The 18,007-nt window shown below is 51.4% G+C and overlaps 1 protein-coding gene across 1 annotated transcript; it reads left to right on the plus strand.

Moving 5' to 3' along the window:
- Positions 1-4,623: 4,623 nt before the first annotated feature.
- RAP2C (RAP2C, member of RAS oncogene family) lies at positions 4,624-13,574 on the plus strand. The gene is made up of 4 exons (XM_062612747.1): positions 4,624-4,674; positions 4,765-5,154; positions 6,851-7,170; positions 11,082-13,574. The coding sequence occupies exons 2-3, from the start codon at positions 4,882-4,884 to the stop codon at positions 7,127-7,129; spliced, it is 552 nt and encodes a 183-aa protein (XP_062468731.1). The 5' UTR covers positions 4,624-4,674; positions 4,765-4,881; the 3' UTR covers positions 7,130-7,170; positions 11,082-13,574.
- Positions 13,575-18,007: the final 4,433 nt, after the last annotated feature.

Here is an 18,007-nt window from a genome sequence, read left to right on the forward strand (position 1 = left end):
GGCTGGGAGAGCTGGGCTGGGGCAGCCTGGAGAAGAGAAGGCTCCTGAAGGGGAGACCTGAGAGCAGCTCCAGTGCCTGAAGGGGCTGCAGGAAAGCTGGAGAGGGGCTTGGGACAAGGGATGGAGGGACAGGCCAAGGGGAATGGCTTTAACCTGCCCGAGGGGAGACTGAGATGAGCTCTTAGGCAGAAGCTCTTCCCTGTGAGGGTGCTGAGGCGCTGGCACAGGGTGCCCAGAGAAGCTGTGGCTGCCCCATCCCTGGCAGTGTTCAAGGCCAGGCTGGACACAGGGGCTTGGAGCAAGCTGCTCCAGTGGAAGGGGTCCCTGCCCGTGGCAGGGGTTGGAGCTGGAGGAGCTTTAAGGTCCCTTCAACCCAAACCAGGCTGGGGTTCTGTGAAGTAGCAATGGGGTTTCTCCCTTGACACCAGTGGTGGGAGCTGCCTCTCAGAATCTCATGTCCCAGCCTAGCGCAGTGCTAATGCAGTGTCGATGCTTTTCCCTTGTGGCCATTGACAAGCAATGAAATATTGCTGGGAGAGAAACCTCAGCTCAGCACCGATGTTGAGCACAGGGTGAGGACCCTCAGCCTCTGCCTCTGTTCCAGTTGTGCCATCCCTTCCCAAAGCACTGGCTAATGGAGGATCATTTCCTTTCTAGGGACCATGCAAAGAGCGGTGTCCACAGGCAGAACATGGGAAGAGCTCCTGTTTGGAGCATCGTGGTGGCACAAGGGATGAAGAGGAAACGGAGGGAGTTGAGATACTTGGCAATTACAGAGCCAGGCTAAAAAGAAAAGAACGAATGAGAGACTTGGAGGATTGTGAGAGGATGGGCAAGAATTTGACATGGGATTAAACACTGGAGCGAAGATTAGGAAAGCAAAAAGCAGATGAGCAACGGCTGAGGGATGAGGCAGATGGACTGGATCAAGGGGAGCTGCCAGCTTGGGATGAGCCCAGGGCTCTCATAGCTCCGCATCCCCACACTGGAGCTGCCCTGGGCACAGGGCAGGGGCAGGAGCATCCTCTGCCCAGCAGTGGCAGAGCTGCCGGTGCCACCATTCCCATGGCCATGCATGAGGAGCAGCACCTTGACGTGAGCTCAGGGCAGCACGGCCCTGGCAGAGCCGCGTTTGCTTTCCCAGTCATTGGGTTGGTGTCTCCAGAATGAGGGAATTCTCTGAGAGGCCAAAGTGCAGAGGAGAAAAGGAAACCCAATGGAATGGTAACAGTGAATGGGAACTCTCCTGTCAGACAGGAGTTTGAAATGGCTTTATCTCCAGAACCCCTCAAAAGCTGTCTTGGCAGTGTATTTACTTTTCCCTGCCTTTCCATGTGGGATTTAAAGCAACAGGTCTGGTTTACGGAATCATAGAATCAGCAAGGTTGGAAAAGCCCTTTAAGATCATCAAGTCCAGCCTTCCTGTGATCACTGCTGCTTCTGGCTTGAAGGAGCTGCATTTCCAGGCTTACTCTACCCCTGTGGAGTGCCTGCTCCCAGGGAGAGGCTGTCACATCCCACAGGATGATGAACAGGGTCAGCTCTGAGGCCAGCCCCGGCCCCTCAGCTCCAGGAAGCCCTAGAAGGTGGTACCTGAGGAGCGGGCGCTGCGCTGGCATCACCTCGTGCTGGGGGGGGATGTTGTGTTATTGGGAGCCCAATGCTGGTGTGGGGAGCGGGAGCAGGAGGTGCGTCCATGTGGCACGGGGTAGCTCAGCTCGGAGCGTGGGGAGCAACGAGGAGATGGCTCAGTGCATGGAGAACAACGGAAGAGGAGCGACAGCAGCAACCTCACACAGAGCAGTGAGCTGCTCCCCGGCACGGGGCACTCATCCTGCAGCACGAGAGCAGCAGGGAGGGGACAAGCAGGCCACAGGCAGTGAGCATGGCAGGGTGGCACGGCAGCAGCTCCCCCGCAGTGCTGCTCAGCAGCCACAGCCAGCTCCTGGGATAAGCTTTTCCCAGTGGTTGGTGCCATGCTTGGGGACGTCACCAAAACCCCGCTGCTTCTGCTCCCAGAAATGCCACCAAACTGCTTGTTGGATCAATGAGAATGCAGTGCAGCCCCCCCCCCTTCTGTCCCAGAGTCAGGAATTGCTCTGGAGCGCCAGGAGGCCTCCTGTTGCTACTGAAATAAAGGCTGAAAGCTAAAGGGTGGCTCTTAGGGAAGAAACAGGAAAGAGATTTCTGGGAAAGGTCCCAGAATTTGCCTCTGAGTCATCTCTGTCCCGGCAGGAAAAGGTGGCAAAGAGGAGAAGTCTCTGTGAGGGTCACAGTGCCCGAACCAGCACCAGGACTGGGCCCCTGGGCCAGGTGAACACATCCAGCCCCTACAACGCATCTCAGTGTCACGTGGAGCTGAGATCGAGAGCTGTCATTGCACTTACAGGATGGGAATGATGAATCCTCCTTGAAGGAGCTGCATGGGAGCCCCATCCCTGGCAGTGTTCAAGGCCAGGTGGGACACAGGAGCTTGGACCAAGCTGCTCTAGTGGAAGGGGTCCCTGCCCGTGGCAGGGGTTGGAGCTGGAGGAGCTTTGAGGTCTCTTCAACACAAAGAGCCCCAGGGAGCCAGTCCCAACCCTGCCCTGCCACCCAGCACTCCCTAAGGCACAAAGGGTGGATCGGCAGCACCACTGGAGAGAAGGAGAAAGGACTCTCGCTTTTGAGCCGGTTTTGCTTGTGTTTACCCAAGTGATGTCCCAGCTGGATGGTAACTGAGGCGAAACCAGGCCCAGCAGCCTGCTGCAGGCTTCCTGGCACAGCAGGGCCTGCTTTATAGCCGGGGTGAGCACGGAATCACAGCAGGGAGCAGGTCACTGGTGACACAGCGATGGGCAGCCTGCACCAGGCAGCCCCAGGCCTGGCTGGGCTGGGAGGCTTTGGCTCGGGTGCGGTCCCCCACTGGCATCTGCAGGCGATGCTCCAGAACTCCTCACTCCATCCAGAGCTTGGGGATGCTCCTCTGCCGGCCATCCCCCCTGCTGGACACAGGATCCACGTCCCGCACTGATGAGATGGGGGTCGTGGTTATTCCTGGCCCTTGCTCGTGCCACCTGCCCATTCCCGAACATCCCCGCGGGAGCTGTGTCTCAGCAGGTTCATTTAATAAGAGCGTTCTTTATTGTTGCTGCTGTGGGCATGGCACGGAGCGGCTGAGCCCGTGCACAGCGCAGAGCTGCTCTGCAGTAACCAGCTCCTGCCCAGATGCTCGTTTAGCACAGAACCACAGCCTGGTTTGGGCTGAAGGGACCTTGAAGCTCAGCCTGGCAGGAGCTCAGCGCAGCAGAGATGAGCCAGGCTCTGCCCTGGGCCGGGCTGCACCTCATGGTGGGGACAAGGGAGCGGCACCGGGGCGGTGCTGGCAGGAGGTGCCAGGCTCAGTGCTGGGCCATTTATGGCAGGAGCAGCGATTCCCATCCGGAGCTTCCGAGCTTCTTCCATCCCCAGCTCCTGCTGCGGCTCCAGGTTGTGGCCCCGTGTAGGAGCTGTGCAGTGCTCAGCGAAGGGAAGGACCCAGCTGAAGGGTGATCAATGAAGTCGGGTGCACTTTGAGATGGGCCTTTGGGGGTTTGTTCAGCTGTAGACACGTGTGGCCAGAGATAAAGTGCTGGGAAATGGGTCTCCAGCAATAGGGAACGACGCTGATATGCACATGGAGGGAAAGCATCCGGGTTCCCAACCCTGCACCCGCTGCTTGTGCTGTGTCTCAGCGCAGTTAACTCAACCCCCTGTTTGTTTGCCTTCCCCTCGCGCCATCGCTGTGCTCTTTGCCCCCTTCCTCTCCCTGAGTCATTCCTCCACCCATGGCAAACACAATGGACCAGCAGCGCTCCAAAGGCAGGCACACAATGGAGCTAAGTGACCGTGTAATCCCATTATTGTCACCCTCATCCTCCCGTGCCCCTTTCCTCCCGCCCCCTTTGTCACTGTCACTGATCGTGTCACGGTTAAATCTAGATGGGAAGCTCTGCTCACGTCTGAGCCTGGGTGCTTCAGGCACCTTGCATCTACTCATGACTTATAATGGGTTGAAGTAGGAGGCAGCCTGTCTTAACGCTCACCTCACTCCGTGATTCACCATCCCTGCTCACGCAGCAATTCACTTGACAGGTCCATCTCCGAGGCAACGGCAGCGGCAGCGGCAGAGGGCTCATTGCTTACAGAGAGCAGGGGCTCAGGTTCGCCTAACTGAGGTTTAGGTAAGCAGTGACGGGCTCAGGTCTGAGCGACCAAAGGACTCTGCCCCATCCCTGGCAGTGTTCAAGGGCAGGTTGGACACAGGGGCTTGGAGCAAGCTGCTCCAGTGGAAGGGGTCCCTGCCCGTGGCAGGGGTTGGAGCTGGAGGAGCTTTGAGGTCCCTTCCAGCACAAACCGGGCCGCGGTTCTGTGCTGTTTAGGCAGACACCCGCCCTTTGTTCCCTCCCGTTTCCTCCTAACGGGAACCATCGCTGGGAAGCGCCGGGGCTGCGGGGTCACCGCCGGGCCTGGGCGGAGGGAGCCCGGGGGAACCGCGGAGCCCGGAGCAGCTCGTCCCACGGCAGCGGCGGAGCGGGGCAGGACGGGCCGCGGGGGCTTGCGCTCACCTCACCCCACGGGGCCTCCCGGGGCACCGGGCCGTTCCGGGCGGGCCCCGCGGCCGAGGCGCGGCGGGATGGACTGAGAGGAGCGGCGGTGAGGAGCGGAGCGGGGCGGGGAGGAGCGGGGCGGCGGGGCCCGGCCGGGGCAGGCCGAGCAATAACCGCGGTTTCTGTTCCCCCTCAGGACGGCGAGGGAGCAGCGGGGCCTCGCCCTTCTCCTGAGGCGGGCCGGGGCTATGCGAGGGCCGCGCTGCCGCCTGCCCTAGGCCCGGGCCTGGCGGGGGAGCGGCCGCGGGGCCCGATGCGGGAGTACAAGGTGGTGGTGCTGGGCAGCGGCGGGGTGGGGAAGTCCGCCCTGACCGTGCAGTTCGTCACCGGGACCTTCATCGAGAAGTACGACCCCACCATCGAGGACTTCTACCGCAAGGAGATTGAGGTGGACTCGTCCCCGTCGGTGCTGGAGATCCTGGACACGGCGGGCACCGAGCAGTTCGCCTCCATGCGCGATCTCTACATCAAGAACGGACAAGGATTCATCCTCGTCTACAGCCTGGTCAACCAGCAGTCCTTCCAGGTAACCGCGCCCGGCCGCGGGGGGCTGGCCCCAGCTGTCCGCCCTGCGGACGCGGCCGTTCCTGCCCCAGGGCCGGCGCTGGGGCGAGGAGGAAGTGTTGGGGTTGGCCACGTGTAAGCGCCCTCTCGCTGGAGGGGCACAAGTGGGGATGCCCCGCGTTCAGCAGCCCCGCTTCCTGCTGCAGGGCTCTTGGCTTTGCAGGGCCTTCCCGGGGTGGCACCATTGTTAAATCCCCCACCGGGGCTGCAGCACAATGAGCCGCTCCCGCTTCCCCACCAGAAGCTTTTGGCAATCCCCTACCATGAAGAAATCCCTTGGTATTAAAATAGAGACTTCCCCTTTCCCCCTTCTCCTCCTTCCCAACAGGAACGTTTCTGCACGGGGTCTTGCAGAGTTTCTGTGCTGCAATTGGGAGCTTTTAAATAAGCTGCTATTTTCCGCCCCCTCTCCCAAAATATGTGTGTCTAATATAAGCTCGATGCTTTCCCAGCGTAGGTGGAGTATTGGAGAGGAGAAGCGAGCCATATGTGAGGATTTGTGGGTCCAGATTTCATTTCTACTATCACGACTCGCAAAGTGGAAATATCTCAACTGCCTCTCGAGATGGGGCTTCGTTTGTGGGCAGTCAGTGGGTTTAGCAGCGCTAGATGCAGCACAGGGATTTGCAGCCACTGCTTTGCCTTCTGTTGAAGAGTTGGGTGTATTCCAGCTGCTTAGCAAACCCCCCCTACTGAAGCAGTGTGTTTGTGTTTGCTGGAGACTCCACTTTATCTTAGCAGAGGCCTTGAACTCGCTGGAGACTTATTTCTATACAAAACAACAGCAGTGACATTGGGATGCTTCTGCCCTTGTTTTCCCTTTATTTGGGACCAGCGAGTCCCCATTATTCAAGGAAGTTAGTAATCCACCCTGTTAATATTGAGTTATTCTTGTCTGTCCATAGCATGTGTACCCTGAAGCCTGAAGGTGCAAACCCCTTTCTGTAGTTCTTTCACACAGTGGTAACTTCAGGTGTTTAAGTTGCTTTGGTTTGGAGCCATGCAAGAACTTGTAGAACTTAGTACTGATAGTAACTTCCACCACTCAGGGGGCAGAGGAGGTTGACTCAGCCTTTCAAGTGTGAACTCCCAGTGTTAGCTCAGACTTGAATAAATGCATCTCTAGGTAATAAAATCTCTTTACAGCATCTAATTTGGTTGCTTACATGTGATTAACTGTGTTCACAATGAATTATTCTAAGCATTGCAAGAATGAGAAGGCTTTATGTAAATGACCACCAGCTTTCTCCAGCTGTAGACTAAACACGAGCTTCCTAAACGACTGTGTAATGGCATCTGCTGTGAGTGGTGCAGGTTGTTGGGCTGGAGACCACTTCTTCAGACAGCTGAAAGCAGCTCTGCTCCATCTTCCTCTAGATGAGCTGAGAATTGCTCTCAGTGCAGTTTCTGCTTATATAGACAGATACACTTTATAAAGTGTGCATGCATTTATATAAAACTAAACCCCTTCTTTTATTAAAGGTGGGTGTTAACCTTCTCTGTGCTCTAGATCCTCATGAATCTGAATTTAAGATGGCCCTGATGTGTTCTGAATCTTCAGTTGCATGGGAGAGTTGTCAAAACATGCTTCTGTGGTGGCTCTAGAGCAATTCCATGTGGTTACTGGCACTTACTAACCAGCTGGGTTGTTTGACCAGGACATCAAGCCGATGAGGGACCAGATTGTCCGGGTGAAGAGATATGAGAAAGTTCCTCTGATCCTAGTGGGGAATAAAGTGGATCTGGAGTCGGAGAGGGAGGTGTTATCTGCAGAAGGCAGAGCCCTGGCTCAGGAGTGGGGCTGCCCCTTCATGGAGACTTCAGCCAAGAGCAAAACGATGGTGGATGAACTGTTTGCTGAGATCGTCAGGCAAATGAACTATGCCTCCCTGCCTGAGAAACAAGATCAGTGTTGTACAACTTGCATCGTCCAGTGAGAGAAATCAAGAAAAACCTCAATCATGGCCATACAGAGCAGGTTGGTGGAACAGTCATAACTACCTGAGGTGCATAACCATGCTGTCTGAGTAAGCAGATACAGTGTGCCAGGGAGTCTGAAGTTAAGCAGTCTAAACTGGAAGGAGCCTTCCTCCAAAAGAGGTGGAAGCTTGTGCATTCAGTTGCACGTGATGACTCGAATCAAGCAGATTCTTGTGCTACTTCATCAGGGTTAGTCAGGGAACGCTACATTTACCTGCAGGAATTGTACAGTAAAACAAAGTGTGTGATCTCATTGCACCTATTTGACTGTCAGTGTGTTTGACGTTATGTTATCCCTAATGGTCTGTGACGTTACAGTGGGTTTCTTCATTGGTTGTAGTTGGTACCTGAATTATTTCAAGTAATGGGAATTACCTTGGAGTTCAGTGGGATTATTGTTGTGATCACCTTTCCCAGTAGGTTTGCTGAAAAGACTTTGAACTTATTTAAAGAATAAGAAGTAAATTGTACAGAAACCGAATGTACTTGGAGCACGTTTCTGCCTTATCAGTGGGATAAGTTTAAGAGAGATCCACCCTGAGCTGTGAGGAGTGGCCTGGAGCCCACATGAAGTAGGCAAGGACTTGTGCAAAGTGCTCTTCATCTAAAATCCCCAGAGCAGAGAACATGCTATAAAATGGCTTCTCACTGCACAGCTCCTTCCTGTGACTCATGAGAGGTGTGGCAAGAGTGCAGCACTCGGAGGGGCCTCTGCAGCTTCCCCTGTCTCGGGTATTGCTTTGGTTTCATCCTTCTTCCCAAGGGTAGCTGCTCTTGGCCCCTCACGCATGTGGTGGTCTTTCTCAGTACCTCTTTCACCCGATAGTGTGGCTGGATCTGTTCCTTCTGCACACAGCAGAACTGTCACTCCTGTGCAGGGTGGTTCTGGGCATCCCACTGCTCTTGTTCTGTCTCTGTATGGTGGTTTTAAGTCTGGTTTCACCACTGGCTTGAATCCATGTTACTGAAAAGGGCTCTTCTACATCACTGGTACGCTCTGCAGCCAGCTGGTCCATCAGACCTTCAGGGGTCTGCTGGGCCTGTCTTGGCAAGCAGCTCGGTGTGTTCTCTGAAGGCAAGTGCAGGGATGAGGGAGGACATGAAAAGGCACTGCCACTCGTGAGTGCTGCTGTCCTTGAGGCTCAGGCTCCAACTGCCACGTTAGGAACTTGCTTGAGTCCAAGGAGCTTTCTGCATCTGAGTGACCAGAGAGAAAATAGGTTATTACTGGAAGCTTTGGACCATGTATCCTCTTTAATCTTGAGCGCAGACTCAAAGCTTGTCTTTGAGATAGGTATCAAGTGCTTTGTGAATGTAAAATTCTAGATACTCCTGACCCAGGCACTGTCAGACTCAAGATAATACGTGATGGTTTTATCTGCGGTTCTGTGAAATTAAAAAGGGCTGCTGTCTCCACCTAAGCGGTGTGTGTAAGTTCCAGCTTTTCTTGCTGAAAGTGAGCACACTGCTTGTATTGGAGCAGGTTAAACCACAAAGTCTTTCCTTGTCCACTAATCCCGAACTCCTGCAGAGCCTTTCAGGGATATAGGAAGGAGTAAATCAATGAAATCACTCCTTTAAGAGTGCTGCGGGGTTAATGTCTTGAATTGTGTAGTAATGCGATGTTGCAGCTATTTCTAAGGCAGCTTCACAAATGAGAGTGTGTGGACTTGAAGTATGCCAAAGGTTCTGGCAGTCCTTGGGTTACTGGTGGTTCATCCCGTGCAGGTTGCAGTCCTCAACTCTGACACAGTCAGGCCTTTTATCCATGAAATTTGTACTTGCACATTTGGTTACTTTGAGGGAGGCTTCTAGATTTAGTATTAAATATAAAGTTTAATCATAAAGGTGAAATTGAGGCAGGGGGCAGGGCCATGTGTTATTCCTTGAATCATAACCTAATGCTTAGATTTGATGAGTTTCCTAAGCATGCTCTTCCTTCAGAAGAAACATCTGTATTCTTAAGTCTTTGTGACCTCTTGAGACAGAGGATGCTCTAAGCTTGTGTAATACAGATTTCCCCTCTTTCATTCTGCCTAGCTCATAGGTCAGGCTTCTAGCAGCAGAATGCTTCCTTGCTTCTAGGAGGGGCTGCTTCTCCCCAGTGTAGTCTCATCACCTGTGCCAAACAAGTAAGTCTGTCCTTGGACAGCTTCCTGGTCAGTCCAGCTCTCACCATGTCTCAGATTTCTGTTACCCTGGCTCCTCGCAGGCTCATGCTCCACATCTTTCATTTCAACCTCACATTTTTGGGCTATTTCCTTCTTCCTGGCTCCCACTCTGTCCTTGTTCTTTGACTAGGTGTAGGATCTCATTGACTTTATGATAAGCCTTTGCTGCCTGATAATTCCCATCTGATGTGCTCTAGTGTAGGATTGCTGCTGATGGTGTCTTGTGATAGCTGTAATCAGCTTTGTAGTTCTTCTGCTCATCTGTGATCCAGGGAACAATTGCTGCTTCTCAAACATCTGCTTCAGCAGTGACCTCTCCCAGGTAAAGTGTAACTGAGAAAGTGGAACCAGGGGTCTAAAAAACCCGTGTGTCAGAGGCAGGCTTGAACTCTAGCTCTGTCCTAGCATGATCATCAGCATCATCTCTGTGTTCTGTGACCTGTCTGCATCCAGGAGGAGTCTTAGGTCTGGATTAGTTAGTTCAGAATCAAGTACATAAAACCAGTCTGTGTCTCTGCAGTTCTTCTGGAGAAAACAGTTGGAGGGGGTGAATTATATGATGGACTTGGTTTTATCTAAGGCTGTTTCAGTGTCAGGTACCACTGACCTCTCTTTGGTGCTGATACCTCAGCCCATCTGTCGGGTATGATGTTGCGTAGGTTCTTCCACAGTATGAGTAGCATGTGCTGAAATTGCTGTTCAGTCAGCTGCTTTAGGTGAAATGAAAGATGGACCAAAGCCACATCATCAGGATAAGCCATAGTTCCTTTTAGAGACATGCATTGTTCTTGCATCCTGTCCCCCCCTCCCCTTTCTTGCTTCTGCAGTGGTCTGCTGTCGTGTGATTGCTGCAGTCGGAGGTGTGAGGTTTCCAGGGGCTGCTCTCTTCCTTGCTGTAGGATTTCTCTTGAACTGTCAGTATTAGTGTTTCATGTTTTAACTCCTCTTTAAAATGCAGCACCTCTTACAGTGCTGGTGTGTTAAAGGTTTTCTGTAGAGATACTAATAGGGTTGGGAATACTTTAACACTGGGGTGAAAGACTGATGCTGGTTGGTGATTTCTAAGGACATGACTCCTATGAAGAAATTACTCAGGAGTAGAGAAGAGTCACCAAAACCCCTGAAAAGCCAAGGTTGGAGCTGCACTGAAGTCCTGGCATGTGCACATGAAGGGCAGGTTTCTACAGACTTCGAGCTTCAACTCAGGCTTTCAGGGTACCATTGCAGATAAATCTTGTGAAGTGCAAGCAAGTTGTCAGAAATACAGTGGGTTGGTCACACCACTTACATTTGGGTGCTTGATGGAGAACAGTGGCACACGGTGTGTCCCTGCTGAGGCTGTGTACATGTGGTGGTTTAGTAGTAATTTAGAAGACCTGAATGCTGAGAACTCAGATGCTGATACTGAATTAGTTTGGCTCATCTACCTGCTTCTAGAACTTCTGCCATTGCTTCATGTTGCTGGGTGCTGTAGTGCCTCCTACCTCTTTCATATCTTTAGAAGCAATTTAATATCCCACAGGGGCAGCAGTTACAAAGTTCATAGCAGTACGTTGTTAACCTGCTTGCCTCTTAAGTTACTGGAGTTAGAGGAGGAGAACCTCAAGAATGCTGCTGTGTAAAGCAGTGCTTTGGAAGCTCTGTGGCAAACCAGAGCTTCTGCACTGTGGGAGAAGCTGGGTTCACTTTGAATGTGTGTTGAATGTGGCTTTCATTAGTTATTTTGTTTAAATTGCAGATAAAACTCAGAGGAAACTTGCACAGATGCTGCTTTGGAGAACTTTCAGCCCAGGTTGCAGAGCTGAGCCTTGGTAAACCTGTCTCTATTACAGCACATTGCCATACATCTAAGTGCATAAGGTTGGTGGCCTGCAGGATCCACACACCTTAATCAGAATGCTTAGCATGTTTACCATAAGTTTAAAGATCTGTTCTTTCTCTATCAGTCCTTTTATAGCTTTCTAAGTTCATATAATGGCTAATATGCAAGAGTTCATTTTTAATATTTTAATTGATTTCTTTAATCAATTTCTGAACTTGTATTTATTAAATACTTAAACTCAGTATTACCTACTCAATGCCTTTTAAAAGAAGAGAGTTTTAATGGAGAATAAATTGAGCCTTAAACAAATGGTTACTTCTGTATATTACCTCGCATCAGTGCTTATTCTGTTGGCAAAGTTTTCTTCTACAGTGTACTGGGTCATTCTTTGAGACTTTTTGTTTACGTGTGACAGTGTCAGGAGGAGATACTGAAGGCACCTCTGTTGTATGGATGTAGTATCCCTTTCCTCGGTGAATGCAGCTGGGGCACAGTGTCTGGTCCGATTTGACAGTAGGGATTGCTTGGCTTGGGAGGTAAAGTCTCCGGCTGATGTTTCTTTTCTTGCAGTCATGGGTTTCCTGAACTCATTTAATCAAAAATGACAATTGTAGCATTGAAAAACGGCAGCACACTTTTCCTTCGGCTGAGTTTCTAAACTTGCTTGTTTACAAATAGCTTCTTTATGCCTTGGAAAAGGGATAATGTATCCTTCAGGATGGGCTTTATGCCTGGTTGGTCAGCTCAGCTTTGCCTGGCACATCGAGACATCTACTAGACCTCTGCACATGTAAATCTAATGCAAATAAGATCACTTTACATTTTATAGTTCCTAATATTTGTCTTTCTGAATAATATTTTAAAGCAATATTTGTTAAAGTTTTTCTTGCACTGTCACAGATTGCTTTTTTAGTTGGTTTGGTTTGGTTTGATTTCCCAAGAAACCAGTTTAACATTAGAGACAAGTTGGTGTGAGAAGGGGAAAAGCACCAGGTTTCAGTGATACTAACTGCGAGCGTGCTTTAAACAGCCATTGCCTTCCTTATTGTTTACCTGAGCAACATATTCTCTGAATACTTGAAGATTTTAACAATAACACAGGTGTAAAGAGCAGAATGAACATGTACAAAGACCAGATGGGATTCTTTTGTTCAGTTTAACATGTTGCATACATGAGAGCTGTTTTCTAGCAGTGGTTTCAAATGTGTACTTTTTGTTTTGCAGAAGTATAATAACTGCAGCTCACCTACTGCACCAAAGTCCTAGGTTTTTAGGAGCCCAGCTTTAGTCATTTGAACATGCTTCTAGAAATGTCCATTCTCTCCCTGTAATAGCTAAAGAACTTGGAGAAAAGCTCCAACAAAAGCAGTGATGGATAGATGAGGTCAGGCAGTTGGAAACTCACCAATTGTGTTGTGGATGATGGCATTTCAAACAGTAAAAGCTGACCGGTACAGTATCTCACACTAATGTGTTTTATTGCTAATAATGCAGGCTGACTTGCCAGTGGTAGCAGAAATAAAGGTTCTGAGTCTACGTTCAGTGTTGAATTGGGATCCTGAGCAGAGGAGGAGGAGGAGGGAACAGCAGGTTTCCTGCTTGGGTAGCGAAACACCCGCTTTTAGTTTTCCTGTGGGGTTACTTGAATTATTCTTTTTTCCCCTGTTGTACAAACCTGATGGAGAGGCTGAGGCTAATGCTTAGGTTTGCACTTTAATACCAGAATTAAACCAAACCTTGTCTTCACAGTAGGTTTCTTTTGTTGAAGTGATGCTCGTTGATCTTTTTTGTAGGTTGTAAGGAAGTACTAGGAAATAAAAGTAATGCATCAAGATCTTAGTTTTGTCTAAGGGGGAAGGAGTTGGTTGCTATGAAGCAGTGGTTCATTCCTATGGGTAGTTATCAAACCAGTGTTCATTGTCATGGACCTCAGCACAAAAAAAATGGAAAAAGAATTAAAAAAAGGACTTTAAAACTTGAACTAGTTTAGAGTGACAGGACTGGGAAAACAAGAGATGGTTTCTTCAGCACACTTTGGGGGGAAAAAGGGACCAAAAGTTATTTTAGGCTTCCTCAATAGATTGCATGTGAAGTTGCTTATTAGAGTAAGAGGCTAATAATAAATGCAATATGTATTGTCTTTACTATGGCATCTGTTTAGGAGTTGTTCAAATCACTGCAGTAGGGCTCTACAAAGACAAATGTAACCTACCATCATCTATCTAATGTACTGTATCTTTATCAGTGATAGGTGAAATCTGGAATAACAAGTGCAAAACCAGAACAATTACCTATAATGCTTTGTAAAAAAGGATTTTTCCAGTAGATTCATTCTTGTCATTTTGTAAGACAACCCTACAGTCCACCTGTTTGTAACTTTTTTAATAAAATAGATACCTGTATTACCAAGCTGGGCTCACTGCTCTGTGTTCCATCCTTCCCAAGGGGCTGAACTCACAAAGCAAGGTGTTTTGGGGGTACTGGTTATTCAAAGCAGAGTAACCACATCTGAATTGTCATGAGTGACTGCTTCCACTGCAGGAAACGGGGTGTGCAGCTGTGCCCAGGCTGGGTGCAAAGCTCACGGTCTCAGGTGCTCTGAGTAGAGAGGAGGGGAGCAGGTGCTGGGCTTTACATTGTTACTCTGGGAGCCTGTTCAGAGCAGTGATGGTCCCTCTCTTCACAGGCCAGGGTGATGAGGCCTTTATGGAAACAAGTCTCTGTGGGTGGTGGGAGGCAGGAGCCTGTTGTAACAGGGTTGAGCCACAGTGATGATGGGATCTTGCTGTGATGCTGCCAGCCATAGAACCATAGAATCCCAGACTGGGTTCTGTTGAAGGGACCTTAAAGCTCATTCAGTTCCAACCCCTGCCAGGGACGGGGCAGCCACAGCTTCCCTGGGCACCCTGTGCCAGCGCCTCAGCACCCTCACAGGGAAGAGCTTCTGCCCTCTCAATGCAGTCTAAATCCAGGCTGGCTGTTTCGGGGAGCTTCATAATCATCTTTTTCTCTGGTTTAGCAGCTCCTCCTGTAGCAGTGCAGAGCCCCTGCAGAAGCCTCCCCAGCGCGCCACTCCCCCATGCAGGCAGAGGACAAGTGTCTGGCAGCATGGCTATAGAGAGCAGCGACTGGAGCGGGCTCCCACCTCGCACGGGTGACAGGTACAGGAGGTGACACAGATGGTGATGGTGATGATGATGATGGGGTGGCACTGACACGGGCGGTGCTGGGTATGAACCGCCTGCAGCAGGACAGCCCGAGGAGGAAGTGCAGCAGATACCGGCATGGGTGGAGGGTGACCGCGCCTCGGTGGAGCTGTTATCTGCGCTAATGGGCTTGGCTGTAATTACAGCTGGGAGCTAGGTGGAAGTGTCTGGTCTTCATTAAAATGAGATACGGGTTCTAAACCCGTCCGTGTCAGCCTGTTGGAGTTACCCCTGCTGAGAAGCCAGCAATCCTGGTGCTTGGTTTGCTGGTGGGTGCTTCAGTTTGGGAGTCACTTCCTTGGCAGCTGGAGGAGGTGATGTACGGTGTGCTGCACACGTAGCTGGAGGCAGGCTATGTGCAGAGGTGAGGTGCTCTGTGCTCTCTGAAAGGGAAATAACCTGGCTTTTGGGGCTTTTTATCTCTGCCTGGTCAATGCAGCTGCGAGGAGCAAAGACTCAGCTGTAAATCAGCAGCAGCGTTCAATTCAAAGGTCAGATCCTACCTGTAGTAGTTTCCTGGCTCTGCTGAGGGCAGCATTGAGCTTATGGTAGCTTGGCTGGCAGCGATGAGACAGTTCAATTACAAGATTGTAGGGGATGAAGTTTGTTGTTCTCCATGGAAACTGCATTTAGTACGGAATTAACTCACTTGCCTCTGGAGCTCTCTTTCAAAGCTGGGGTTCTCTACAAGTCCTTCCAGAACGTCTTGAGCAACACTGATGGCAGCAGTGACTGCAAGGACTGAGGAGGAAGTCCCTCATGTTGCAGGACTCTGCTCACTGTCCACCTCCAGGAGGCTTTGCTGCTTGCTTGGTTGTGGTGTGTCCATGCTTGGTGTTCTGTCTGAGAGTGCGGCGACAGCTTCCCAACAGTGCCTGGCTTCCCCCAAACCCCGTTCCCAGTGCTAAGGCTGGAGTGGGGTTACTGGTTCTTGCCTTGGAAGACCAAGTGGTAGCTGTGGCTCATCCCTCCTGGGGGCACAATGGGGAAAGCCGTGCTAAAGCTGGGCAGTGCTTGGACTCACCTTCCGGCTTCCACATGCAGCAGTGCTGCAGAATCACTTTGAGCTGCTGGCCTGCAAAGAGGTAAGTAAAGAAAGAGCAAAGTTAAGAATGTGCTGAGATTTATGACAGCATCCGTGTCTGCCACCCCTCTGTGGCACTACGGTGTAGCTGGCTCAGACTGAGGCTTCTTGAGCTGCGTACTAAAGGCTATAATTGATTTGGGCAACATAGCCTGACATGAGGAGTCCCTGCCTGTGGCAAGAGGGTTGAAACTGGATGATCTTAGGATGATCTTAAGGTCCTTTCCATCCCAAACCATTCTGTGGTTCTATGGTTCTCCAGCTGACTGCACTGTGAACCAAACAGACCATCAGCTTCCTGCGCAGTTTCTGGCTCCTCTTTTCCTTTCCCCCCACCTCCAGGCTCACCAGATCCGCAGTTTGGTGTCCTTGGAAGAGCTGCCTTGCCATTAGATGTAAATGATCTGGCCAGCCAGAAAAGAGAGAATAGGTTTGGAGTTTGAGACATCCCTTAAGGGCCACTCGTCTGATTTGGGAAGTGGCAGATAGGCTGATTAATCCTCAGCTTGGGGTTCATCCTTTCTCCTTTAAGCAGATTCCTAATGGCTGTGTAATGAGCAGCAGCGTGGCTGCTATGGGAAGACGGGAAGAAATACACTGGATTTTAGGAAAGGTGACGTTGGAAAAGGGAGGAGGCGGCTCCCGGAGCGCGGCTGGAGCCAGCTGGAGGTGGTGGAGAATTCCCAAAGGCAGCGTGGGACAACCAGCGCCTATGGCCCCTGCCTTGTGTGTTGAGAAAGAGTGAAGGGAAGAGAAGGGAGTAGGGGAAGAGAGGCTGCATGGGAGGAAAACAGGCTCACAAACTGGGCGTCAAGATCCATATGGGGAGATGGGTTTGACCCGTGCCCCGGCGGTACCTGGAGGATGTTTCTTTGCATAGGTGTAATCAAGGCTTTCTCAACCAGAGCCGATTGTCTCGAGGCAAGAGGGAAACCGCATCTGTCATGAAAACCAGCAGTGTAATTCCTTGGAATTCCATCCTTTCCACTAAGATTCAGCCTTGCAGATTCACCTTGGCAGCTTCCTCAGATGAAGCCTTCGGCCGTAGAATACTCCCTGAGGAAGCTTAGCAAAGGTTTTCATCATCAGGGCCTTTAATTCCCTGCTGAGGAGCTGCTGCTGCTTCCAGTCTTGTAACAGCCAGAGCTGCACGAGCAGCAGAGCGGACGCTTCCCAACTCCCACCCAGGTTTCTGCAGGGCGGTGCTTGGGGTCTGTGGGCTTTCCCTTGGGGAACAACCTAGGGAAGAGCTGCACATGGCTCATGGAGAGCCTTAGGGAGGGGTGGTTGGTTTGACTCCCTGACGGCGTTCCTGAGGACAGAGCTTGGCCATTGGAGACCCTGTTGCGGGACCGCTGCGTTCCAGGTGAGCTCCCAACACTTCTGGCTGTCGCTGTGGGGATGTGTGGGTGCACCGGGAATGGGTCATGCCTGGAACAACTTGCGGACAGCAATACCACTCCTGTGCTTTGTGCTGCTACACAGATGTAGTGAGGTGCAGCTCCCTAGCTAGAAATGGCTTTGGAGGCATCAGCGCTCCTTCGGCTGGATGCATCCATGAGGCTTGCAGAAATGGCTTTCTCGTGTCTTCGCAGTGACCTGTTTGAATTAAACATCGCAGAGTGCCCTTTATAGAGCTGTGCCAACCGAGTGCAACTGGGGTATTAAAAATGAGCTACTGTGCTCTGGAGAGCACCAGAGCCAGGCTCTTCAGTAGTTTCTTGTAGAGCTTGTGCTGTTACCCGCATTGCCTTGCAGCAAGCTGCCCTCCTCGGTGCCTGGGAGTGGTTGCTGCATAGCAAATCAGGGCTGGGAAAGGAAGCACAGCGAATACACACGGGTGCCCGCAGGCTGCCCTGGTGCTGCGCGGCGCTGCTCTCCCCGGCAAACCCCATGGTGGGCTCTCTTTGTGGCTGGGCTCAATCACCACGAGATTGCTTGGAAGCAAAGAGCGGGAGCAGCAGCATAGAGCCGCAGGCACCGCCAGGGATGGGGCAGCCACAGCTTCTCTGGGCACCCTGTGCCAGCGCCTCAGCACCCTCACAGGGAAGAGCTTCTGCCTAAGAGCTCAGCTCAGTCTCCCCTCGGGCAGGTTAAAGCCATTCCCCTTGTCCCCACTGAGCTTTAAGGTCCCTTTCAACCCAAACCATTCTGTTACTCTATTCCTATTGAAGTCTTCATTTTACCTTGTTTGCTGCCGCTGGCTCCACCCTGGCTGTAGGATGGCTCTGTAGGGTGGCCGGAGGCCCTGATGAATCCAGACCTGGACCCTGCCATGCCTGCGATGTGGGAGCTGCTCTTCCCAGCGCCATCAACATCTGACACCAGGAGCACTTAGAACTGCAGAGGGGGAAGCGCCCTCAGCATCCCCAGAGGTTTGTACATGGCACTGCCCTTGTGCTGCCACACACAGAGCCCCGACCTCAGGGCCAAGGGCAGTGCTGGGAGTCTATTCCTGCACACTGGGTACAGCCAGCCCCTTGCGGCCCCTCTGCTTTGAGTCTCACCATAAAGCACGTTGGCTTTGACTTTAAGGCTGCTTTTTTGTCCTG

This window comes from Pezoporus occidentalis, unplaced genomic scaffold (genome assembly GCF_034315485.1).
Source record: "Pezoporus occidentalis ecotype Australia unplaced genomic scaffold, CSIRO_AGI_Poc_V1 ctg161, whole genome shotgun sequence".
NCBI lineage: Eukaryota > Metazoa > Chordata > Aves > Psittaciformes > Psittacidae > Pezoporus > Pezoporus occidentalis.